The following is an 11,937-nucleotide window of genomic DNA, read 5'->3' as shown; positions in this document are numbered from 1 at the left end:
TTCCTTAATGATATATCTATAATAACATTATCTTTTCTTGCTGATTTCAACATAATTAGAATTTTGGCAATACATTTATTGAGCACATTCTACTGATACTACGGGTTAAGAAACTGCATGTTTTTTTAAATCACAATTTTGGACATAGTACATGTGAGCAGCTTGCCCGACGATAATGATACGTTGGCTTTTTAGTCAGAACACAAAGCATTGTCTTTGATCTATGTACGTGTTGCTATCTGCATTTATAAACGGGCACAGCGCCTGTGTTCTTTAATCGGGGTAGAGGGGTAAATAAGCGTCGTATACAGCCACCATTATCATTGTCATTGCTTTTCTAACCGTGGGTCAGGTATAGTCCACGAACAAACACTTTCCACCTTTCCCTATCCTGGGCTAGCCTTTTGATGTTGTTCCATGTCTTCCCACTTTTGCCATACAGTGGAGTACGTCTAAACCGAAATCTGCCGGATTTTCTTCGGTTTCGCCAGAGAATTCTCAAACGGTGGAAAAAAAAAGCTTCGGGCATTCTATTTTCTTTCGGTTTGCCTTTGTTTTCGGACAAACATTGTTCGGTTTAAGAGGACACCACTGCATCATTATTAAGCACCTTGATCTTGATCTCCGCCCACAGTGTCTCGTTCAGCATGCCAAAGAGGGCGGGGCAGACTTTGCAGTTCTCACTCAGCGGCTCGTCCTGGTAGAGACCGCCCGGACACGGCACGCACTGCTTGAGTCTGGGGTCTAGTCGGTGGCCTAGGGAGCAGCCACCTGGTGATGGGAGCAGGACGAGAAAGAATAATTATGAGCAATTTTTAAAATGCATGTACACCGCGCGTACCAACGCTCTAGAGAATGTTAAAGTGCATTTATACAACGCATACGAACGCTCTAGAACATGCACTATGCGTTTTACAACTTTTAACGTGGGTCAAGTACAAATCGAAATAATTTCTTAGCCATGGTCACACACAATGAATCCTACCTACCTACCCACCCCCAACCAACCGTAGTCCCAACGCCATCCATCCCTCCATCAATATTTTTCTTTGTTCCTCTCCACCCCCCCCCCCCCCACATTGACAGTTGTGCCCTTTTTCTTTTATTACTAAGATGCAGAACAAGTGTATGAGCTGCTAGATTAATCAGGTCGGTTAGGTCAGTTAGGCCAACTTTGGTATCACCATGCTGTACTATTGGGTGGACGGCCCTTATAGGTCCCCTTAAGCAGTTTTTGAACTTCGACGGTTTTCGAGAGTTTTCAAGGTTCCTTCCCCCCCCCCCCCCCCCCCTACTATGCTTCGTCACATTGGAGAAGGAAGTTAGATTTTGAGGATTGTCCTCTAAAATTACCATACAGGTTTGAAAAGGGTGTTAGACTTATGCCGTGTCATGAAGAGTTAGCTTTCTCGCAATCGGAGACCTCCATGGGCCCTTAGGTTTCATCGTCAGTGAGACAGACACGATTTCTTCGTCCCGAACAGCCTGCAGCCGATGTAGATTACATTATGGAATGTTGTGTGAATCTACCAGTTCCGTCTGTGTCTTCGTAGCCTGTTAGGTTATATGACAAAATGCACGAGAGAAGTTAGCGATAGCAAAAAATGACGGGTCATTACGTGTCAACCAATGTGGCGTCGGTGGCCTAGTTAGGTTTCGGGTTCGGGGGTTCGAGCTGCGGGTCCGACGTTGTGTCCTTGGGAAAGGCACTTTACACTAGTTTTCCTCACTTCACCCAGGTGGAAATGGGTATCCGGCCATAGACAGCGAAAGATCTTGTCAGTATGTTAGTGTTTTAGCGCCTATAAATGGCTGCTTGCGCTGTGTGCTTCCCAGGAAGTTGAGTTTGTTTCAGAATGCTCTCAGGTCTGCTGGGGTAATAGTATAGATTGTGAAGCGCATAGAGCTTGCAGTTGAGCCGGTATTTGTGCTATACAAATGCTATCTTTTATCTATCTAACCTATGAGAAAGAGATGACGTCTCCCAGTATTTTCAGGCAGGTAAGTTAAAGGGAGCATATTATATTAGTTAGAAATTATATAGCGCAAATTCCCGTGCAACAACAAGCTCTGTGCGCTTTACAGTCTACATTTTACCTCAGCAGACTTGATAGCATTCTGAAACAATCCCAACTTCCTGGGAGGCATACAGTGCAAGCTGCCATTTCATGGGCGATAAAACACTAATATTCCGTACTGACAAGATCTCTTTGCTGTCTATAGCCAGGTATCCATTCCCACCTAACTGAAGTGAGAAAATTCGTGTAAAGTGCCTTTCGCAAGGACACAACGTTGAGCCTGCAGCTCGAACCCCGAACTCGTAACCTTACGATCGCGAGTGCGGTAGCCTAACCACCAGACAACCGACCCTGAGGACATCGAAGGAATGAAGAAATAGACGTCAACACTGAACTCACGACAGACAATCTTTTTGTCGGATTCGGTTCTCTCTACACCCAGGGACCCCTTCGGGCATTCAGCTTTGAGCAGGGACTCGATATTGTCTGATGTCTGTCCACCTTGTTGGCCCACTTTGGCGCGAAGGGCTTTCGCAACTTTGTCTTTGGCTGTCATGTACTTGTGGAGGGATACTCTCGTGTTGTAGGCTGTCCGGAGAACTATCAGTAACTGAAGAAAGACGGGAAACACTCTTGTTGTAGTTGTTGTTGTTGTTGTTGTTGTTGTTGTTGTTGTTGTTGTTGTTGTCGTTGTTGTTGTGGTTGTCATCAACGTCGTTGTTGTTGTTTTGGGCGTCGTCGTTGTTTTTGTCGTTGTCGTTGTTGTTGTTGTCGTTGTCGTTGTTGCTGTTGTTGTTGTTGTTGTTATGTTGTTGTTAGTTTGTTGTTGTTATTCTTGTCATTTTTGGTGTCATTGTTGATCACGATAAAAAAAAAAGATGATGACCAAAACAATTAGCAGAAGTATACCACAATACCACATGAGTGCCACTTTTAGATTACAACATTGTTAGCTATATACTATACTTAGCTACAGTCAGCTATTTTTGGAACATTCCTGTTCATTGCTCTTTTAATTTGGCAGACGGTTATGTTTATTGATAAGACTCAAACACCAAACGCTGAAAGAGTAGGACTAACCTCACACACTCCTTAGACACTTCAATGATCGTTAGACCAGTAAAAAAGGGAATCTACTTTGCCAAATGGCACCAATAGGTGTTTAAAGACGCAAATTTTTTCTATAAAGCAAATCATTCTTGACGTGAAAAACACTAAAAATAATATTGATATCATCGTCATAATCATCATCAAGGGCCAGATCTGAACCAACCATCGTTGACTATAATAGTTTGCAACTCATTTGTCTGCTCAGAAGCTCCAAAAATCGTATGTTATCCTGGTCTTCCTCCACCATCTAACTGTTATATTTTTTTATATTGTAAGTTGTTCTTTGTCTTCCCCTGCCTCTTTCACCTTCAATGCTTCCAGTGAAATGTTCAAAGACTGTATGTTTAGATATCACTATATTAAGAAAAGTTATGAACCTCCTCAAAGTTTCCCCAGAGCGATATTATATCGTCGGTGCCGTTAGTAATCCACGTAAGTCCACATTTGTACTCTTTTCCCCAAAGACAAAGAAAACTAGATATTGTTGTGTAGTTCCTATCAGGAATCAGGAAAAGCAAGAAGATTGTCAGATTGACCGTAACATTAAACTGCATTACAGTGATGTTGAAAGGCACATATTTGATAGAGCTTTGGGAAGGTGTAAACATCGAAAATTCTCACAATTGGGATTTAAGTGGAATGATTGTTCTAGCAACAATTTTTCTCTCTTCTGAGTTTATTACTCGTAAGCAACACTTACCCAGCTGTGGGTGGGGACGACGATGAAAATTTTCTTTCTTTTTTCTGAAAACCAGATCCGATCCCGTTACGGTTGCATGAGTTCATACAACGACAACACTGTTGCTTTTACCACTATGCTCATTCTGCACGACTGAAGGCAAAGTACAAGCTACATAAGCACTTTCAATAAAAACTATCCAAGATAGCCACCCGCTACCGAGGAGGAAAATGAATGTCTTAGACAGGTGGACACTTTGGACAGTGTTAATTTTTTAAAGGCAAGGAATGGGGGTGCGAATTGGTCCTTTGTACAGGTGATTGTCTCGGACAAGTGGCAGCTCTAGAACAGGTCCGATTACTCACAAAGCTCGACCCGAGACCCAGTTCTTGCGCCCAGAAGTCCGTGTCCTGACTTGCCCGTCTGGGGGGACCGCTGCAGAATCCAGTGACGTTCCTCACTAGGCAGGAACCCCCGAGGACGCCACTGTCGTCACATAGGCTGAGGACAGGATGTCGTTGGTGAAAGAGAAAATCATTGAATGCGAGATGAAAATGTCTCCACAAAAACCTAAACATCACTAGAACAGACAGGCAGAGAAATGAAGAAGTAAGAGCGGCTGTGTGCATTTCTTAGAAAGACAGAGAATAGAATGGTTTGGCCACCTGTTTCGAATGTCAGGCCATAAAGGAAGAGGGTGACCACGAAAAAAGATGGAATGAGGGAGTCAAGAAAACCCCTAGAAAGTATAATATCCCAATTGAAACAGCTGCGGAGCTTGCCTACCATAGAAAACTGCACCTACCCTCGTCGCTTAACAGTAACAGAGGATGAAAAAGAACGAGGGAAGTAAGGAATAACATACTACAAAGAAAAAAAAGTTCAGGAGAAGAGATAAAGGGATATTAGGTGTTTGATAGGACCTCAGAATCAAACCACACCATAACACCCTCAAACCACCCATCATCCCCAACCCCTTGCTGATTATGTATGTGTGTGTGTGTGTGTGTGTGTGTGTGTGTGTGTGTGTGTGTGTGTGTGCGCGTGTGTGTGTGTTTTTCAGTTTTGCCAGAGTTCATGTCTGACTGAGGTTTGTTTTTAAGTTTGATAATAATAATAAATACAGGTAATAAGAATAAATAGCATTTGTATAGCGCAGATCCCCGCTTTGCAGCAAGGTCTATGCGTTTTACTTAATAATATTTATCCCAGCAGACCACAGAACACCCAGAAACATTCTCAGCTTCTTGGGAAGCATACAGTCCAAGCAGCTGATTAAGCGCTCTAACGCTTACAAACTGACAAAATTGGCCGTTTCCACATGGGTGAAGTGAGGAAAATTCGGGTAAAGTGCTTTTCCCAGGGACAAAACGTAGGGCCCCTGACGGGGCTCAAACCCACGATCTTACGGTTGCGAGTCCGAGAGTCTAACCCACTTGACAGACCACCGACGTTTACCCAAAAAGGACGAGCGCTTGATTCCACCGTGTCGTGAGCCATTTACAAAAACAATGACACGGAGTTGTCTCACTTTGCCCCTGCTTCACCTGCTGATGTCGTCCCCATCTTGACCTACCAGTGCCAGACATGGACCCTGACCAAAAGTCTGGAACGTAAGTTAACCTGCGAGATGAGATGTCTAAGGAGAGCGGTCAACAAAACCAGACAGGACATGGTCAGGAACAACAAGATCAGAGAAATGGTGGGAACAACACCTGTTTTTCACTATATCCGAAGGCAAACAATCAGGTGGTTAAGTCCTGGATCCAGGGTGTGAAGGATACTCTGAGAGCATTCAATATCCCACCCTGCCAGGCCATCAAACTTGCTAGAGACAGGAAGCTCTTTCTCCCCTCGACGCCCTAGAGGTACAATAAGATGGATAAATAAAGTCACCTGCTGATGTCGTCAGCATTGCTCAAGAATCCGAGGTTTGTGGAGACCGGAGCGGAGCGCCTCCCTGACACCACCTTCTCACACCGATCTACGCTCATTGGAAGGCCGAGGACAAGGTTAAGAAAACGTGGAACGTGCTCCTCTGTGGAAAATAGAATAAGAAATTGAAGAAAATAACCCAATATCGTATGGGAAGCTTCGTGGGTTTTTGTGTCTTTGGTTTGTTTGTTGTTGTTATTTTTTCTTGTTTTAGTTGGTTTGTTTCTTGTTGTTGTTTTTTGGTGTTTTTTGTTTGTTAGTTTGGGGTTCTTTAATTTTTATTTTCTGGAGGAGGGGGTTGATTGTGGGGCAGAAAGTGGAGACGAAAGCAGACGAATGAACATTGTAAGAGAGCAGGAAAGGAGGTTAAAGGAGACAATTTTTAGAGAAGAAAATTGTTCCGTCGCTACCCGGATTTGAATCCGGGACCTTTGAAAGAAAGGCGAACACCTTAACCTCTAGGCCGGGAGACACCCCCCCCCCCCTGGCTTTTCTTGATTTTCATAAGCTTTGTTTTATAGTGATAGCCATTTGGTACACATAAAAAAGAAAATGTCTTTGTATGAGCATATAAGTGAGTTAGAACTAGTACATGTGGATGTATGTGAATGTGTTTTTTGTGTGTGCATGTGTGTGTGCATAGGCATAATAAATAGACGTTCAGCTAGACAGATAGATAGATAGATAGATAGATAGATAGATAGATAGATAGATAGATAGATAGACAGATAGATAGATAGATAGATAGAAAGATAGAAAGATAGAGAGATAGAGAGATAGAGAGATAGAGAAATAGAGAGATAGAGAGATAGATAGATATAGACAGACAAGCAGACAGACAGACAGACAGACAGACAGACAGACAGACAGACAGACAGACAGAGGGAGATATATATATATATATATATATATATATATATATATATATATATATATATATATATATATATATAAAACTTGATAACAAGGGGGGGGGGGAGGAGTGGGATGAGTGTGGTATGGTATCGGAATCTGAGGAACAATGAAAGTACAAGATTCGACTGCTAGGTGTAAGACTCTGTCATTGTCATATGTCACTTTTCAAAATGGCGTATGACTGAGTCTCTAATTAAGTAGATTCTAGGGGAAAACTTCCTGGCACCCCCCAAAGAAAAACCAACAACAACCCAACAGAAAACAAGGTTTAAATAATTAATTATTAAAAGAACTGCATTGGCTCCCTGTAAAAGAACGAATAATATTTAAAATCTGCGTCATGTGTTTCAAATGTGTAAATAAAACTGCTCCTTTTTATCTGCAAGAACTTATCAGTATATATAAACCAGGGAGAAACCTAAGATCATCGAACGATAACACCCTACTTGTGACACCTGTAAAATCATACAAATCATATGGAGAGAGATCTTTCTCATATCTTGGTCCATTTATGTGGAACAGATTACCCATGAAACTAAGACAAATAAGAACACTTGATAGCTTCAAAAGACATCTTAAACATTTTCTGTTCCTACAGGCCTATCCTTCATAAGCTTTTAACGTTAGCTTTCATTATATTTGTTCTTTTCCTATGTCTGGATGAAAATAGTCTCTGTGTGTGTGTGTGTGTGTGTGTGTGTGTGTGTGTGTGTGTGTGTGTGTGTGTGTGTGTGTATGTGTGTGTGTGTGTGTGCATTAATGTATATTGCGTGAGAAGAAAGGAAGTAGTAAGAAAGGTTTTTGAAAAATGGGTATTCCAATGTAAAGCGCATTGAGCTACTTTTTTTGGAAATGCGCTCTATAAATGTTATATATTATTATTATTATTATTATTATTATTAATTAATAGATTAATTAATTAATTGAAAAACGGTTAGGATGACGTCATATTAAAACTATATTAAATCATCTTCTCAACTGTTACAGTCTGGGATGAAGCTCGGTTTCCATGGCAACCGATCTGGGCTACAGCGGAAGACGCCCTCTGGCGGAGCGTTGAGCGGCAGGTCGTAGCCACGGGAACATTCCATGACCATCTGTATCTCCCCGGACCACACCGAACGGTTTTCGGGGATCTTGTTTATCAAGTAGTCGCTCATACAGGGCGTGGCTGCAAGTCAAGAAGAGAGATAACAGCACTTATATAAGCTAATTATGTTGCAAGTCCCGTAAAACTCTTACTTAAACTTGTTAAAAGAGAGGTGAGGTGTGTTTTAACATTCACAGTTCTTTTCGTGGGGTACGGCATTGAAAATTGAAGCTCATGTTTCTTCATCCTCCACACAAGACAAACCCTGCTGAAGGAAAAAAAAGGGGGAAATACTTTATTTGCTAACTTAAAAGGACACCATACCATTGTTAAAGAGGAGCTTGAAGGAAGGATGTGGAGTAGGAGAGCCAGAGCAGGCTAATGAGTAACACGGATTGACAACATAAAAACATGGACCGGTCTGGGTATAGCAGAATGTACAACGGCAGCTCGCGACAGTGACGGATGGGAGGGATATTTAAACGTCAACCTCAGTTTCAGGAATGACACCTCCAGGTGTTTCAGGTCTCTCCATGTCCTATGTATTCCCAACAATAACGTAAAACCACACAGGATTATGACTTGTTCGTTTTTAGATTAGACTATAAGTGAAGAGACCATTCAACGGAGTATCTCAGGGGGGTATATTACAAGTTCTGGATAATGTAAGGTAATGCGCCCTCAGTATGGTTATTATTGTATTATTATATTGGTGGAACATTCGTTATTGTCAAAGTAAAAATATATCGATTGTTCGTGCTAGCGAAGTAAATGAAGTATCATAATGATTCTTTAAAATTCAGTTTCGAAATGTACCCATGTTACATGTAAAACGGTTTATTACAAGAATTCAAAAAAAGTTTTAAAACAAAAGTATAGCCTATCTTGTCAAAATCGACAAAGTTGTAATTGAACCTAAGAAAGCGACGTGCAAGTAAAACACTTGTGTATGCATAATCAGAGCTGAGAGTATTTTATACGGGACGATAAACTTCAGATGCTCTTTTTTATACTTCCTTCATTTCTTGATTAAACCGGGCCTAGCATTAATTGATTCTTTAAGAGGTCACCTTTAAAAGTTGCACTTTTAAGAGTAGGAACGAGTGAGCGACACCTTTCTTTATATTTCAGTTTTCTTCAAAGCTGTTGCACAAAAACATTCTTCGTTCTGTCTTTCAATTAACTGTAAGAGGTTAAGCCGAGCAATTTGTAAGTTATACCCTGTGACAAGCACCCGAAGACGTCTCGGAACGAGAGGGACACGGCGGTGTCAAGAGAGGTGATCCAGGTTGAAGATACAGGCAAACAAAACCTCAAAATGAATCCAGAAAAATACCCGCTTGCTCATCACACCCTTGTCATTCTTCATACTTCAACTCGCACTTTAAAAGTTAGCTGACACACTTTCATTGACAAATTTCAATTTTTTATGTCTTAAACTTTTCGTTTCATTCCACTTTCAGTTCATCAACGAGCTGCCAAGAAGGCAGTTTGGATTACCAGTCTCCTCTATTTGTCTCCTCTATCAAAAACCAAACGGATTCTACTTTACTTGAGGAGAGTCCCAAAAACGATTCCCCGCCAACATGCTGAGTTTTCCTCTGTGCTGCATTGACACGACTCATTAAAGCTGTCCCTCCAGTTTATTCAGTGGGTTATTTCACTTTTAAAAAACCTAACATGCTTGTGTTTCAGCTTGACCTAAATGAGACGCTTATCGGTAAGTTGGTGTGAATTGAGGGGAAGGAAAAGTAAGACAGATCCAACAAATGGGTGAAAAGGAAAAGAAATTTGCTCGGGATCTGTCGTGAACGTTCCGCTGGACAATACAATCATAGGATCAACTCACCGAGGACCTATTTTTCTGGTCAATTAACAAAAAAAAATTTGTTTGTTTGTTTATTTGTTGTTATTTTTGACATCTTAAAAAAAGAAGCATTACTTCATTATTCATACATATCTTTTTTTTTAAAGGAAACACCTTTTATGACGTTATCTTTATTTAAAAATTAGAATCAAATTAACTGAAACAATTACATGTATGTCCAACCGAAAATCATAACCGCATTTATCCTTCCAAGAGTACGCAAATGAAAGGTCAAAACACTTCTTGGTGTCGTCGAGTGCGCGCGCAATCTTTCTGTCTTTGTTGTTCTTCATTTGGTTCCAAATAGAGTCAAATTCCGTCCTCAAGGGTTAACTAGAATCACGTTAAAGTGCACAGTTTTGAATATTACTCATTTAAAAACCTGCCCCAGTTTAAAAGTGGCGGGTCCCCTACGTTAGCTGAAACTTTAGGGAGAAGCCGTCCCATAGCTCGCAACAGACTTTCACACATCTACACTAAGGTTTTGAAAGGTCTGCCTCTATGACTGTCAAATAAGGATTCACACATTTCGCAGACTGGGCATGTGGTGTCTTGAAGCGGACTAGAGAGGACAGCGAGGCTGCAAGTATCTCAGGCGTTTGGATGAAGAGTAAACAATACTTGGGAATGCAAAAGCAGGACATGTTAATCTACGAGGTTGTGTGGGTTTTTAAAAATAAAGATGAAATTGAATGATATACTTCACGCTAGCCTGTGATATTGCAGAACAAGAGTACAACCAACTTTAACGGCGGTTTTTTTTTAATCGTGTGTTTTGTGAAACATTGCAGAAAGTCAGCGTCTGCAGAAACCCATGAACTTCATCATTATAAAGTGTTTGATCTGGAACAGATATCGGCGATCATAGTTCCCCCTTCATATCTCCTCCCAGACGCTATAAAAAAAACCCATATATTAATGTTATATATCTTGTGTTACCAGCTCATGGTTTTTCATGTAATATATTTCTATAGGTCTACTGTTGACTAGTTGGCTTTCTATTTATTCCAGTGAGTGCAAGATACTCAAAGCTTTGATTCGAGTCAAATAACCCTGAAACGGCATTTCGTCGCTTCTTTTTTTATTTTTCTTGTTAGAGAGCGGCCCACGTGAGCTTCATCCAGTACTTTCTAATTAGACTTCTATCCTTCCATGAACTTTTGAAAGGTCTCCTAAAAATCATAATTTCTGTTGCTTCTATTCTATTTTTATCATCTTTGTTAATTGTTCAGCATTTACAGACTTATAGCAGGGTTAACCACACATACTCTTTTGCTTGTATTAACTTGCCAACTTGAAAAAGACACCGAAAGGCGAGGTTTGACGGTACCAAAGCCGGGGCCAAATATTTTTCGAGTCGAAGGGAATATTACACTCTCTGCCTGTTCTCCGCTTTCCAATTATCCCGAAGCAGTTTTCAGTTAAACTAGAGAGGTTGATAACCCAACTCTTTATTGACATTACCAATACAGCTCATTATCACCAGCTCTCACCGCTCCTAATAAAGCCTAATACTGCCACAAACAAGTTCTCTCCGGAGTCTTTATCCTGATCCCCCCCCCCCCTTTCCTACTCAGCCCAAGTCTGTCCAAGTCTTACTTGACCAGCTTCCAACGTTCAGTACCATACGTTCCCGAGAAGCCCTCATCCCATCTTTAAATATAACATTCAATGTTCCAATATTCCATTTTGGTTTGATTCCATGAAAGCGAGTTGGTCTTGTAGTTTCGGATTCTCGGTTTTTGCCGTGAGAATTCCGTGAGAATCAGTGAACAACTAATATTCTTCAACCCCTAAGACTATTTCTGTCTTTGATTTTTCATTTGGGTATAGGCTGTGGCAGGGTAGGCTATTTTTTTCACAGGATGGTGTTGCTTCAGACAGGTTGTCATTGAGACTGGCAAGAAGGGGTGGGGAGGGGGTGGGGTAGCGAGACAGCTAGGAGAGAGAGATTGATCGAGAAGGAAAAAAAGGACGGGAGGGAGAGAAAGAAAGTAAGAAAGAGAGGGAGAGACAGAAAGAGAGAGAGGGGAGGAAGAAAGAGAAAGAATTGGGGAGGTGGGGTGGAGGGGATAGAGACAGGGAACAGTCGGCTAAAACGAAGGGTTCGACGTTCCTATCGTTTTCGACGGGATTGAAACGCTATTGAAGAGCAGAGTTGTTTTGGGGTGTTTATCTACAAATATGCTTACATAAATCATTCTTCTAGTTGTTGAGACAATAATTATTAAGCATTCAGAAACGTTTGGCAAAGTATGTAACTGAGCGTGTAGCAAAATCAATGATACCAAAAAGACACAGAGCATAATTATGTGTATTATAT

General features: G+C 41.2%; 1 protein-coding gene across 1 annotated transcript in view; it reads right to left on the bottom strand.

Moving 5' to 3' along the window:
* LOC101848048 overlaps positions 1-11,937 on the bottom strand; it is a gene marked incomplete at both ends in the record, with an annotated part of 19,830 nt that overhangs the window by 820 nt on the left and 7,073 nt on the right. Inside the window, 5 exon segments of the mRNA XM_013083439.1 lie at positions 611-771; positions 2,418-2,628; positions 4,173-4,308; positions 5,704-5,845; positions 7,637-7,828. Of these exon segments, the coding sequence (XP_012938893.1) occupies positions 611-771; positions 2,418-2,628; positions 4,173-4,308; positions 5,704-5,845; positions 7,637-7,828 (842 nt within the window).

The sequence above is a fragment of the Aplysia californica genome, unplaced genomic scaffold (assembly GCF_000002075.1).
Source record: "Aplysia californica isolate F4 #8 unplaced genomic scaffold, AplCal3.0 scaffold00232, whole genome shotgun sequence".
Taxonomy (NCBI): domain Eukaryota; kingdom Metazoa; phylum Mollusca; class Gastropoda; order Aplysiida; family Aplysiidae; genus Aplysia; species Aplysia californica.
This window is presented reverse-complemented; position numbering and strand designations above follow the sequence as displayed.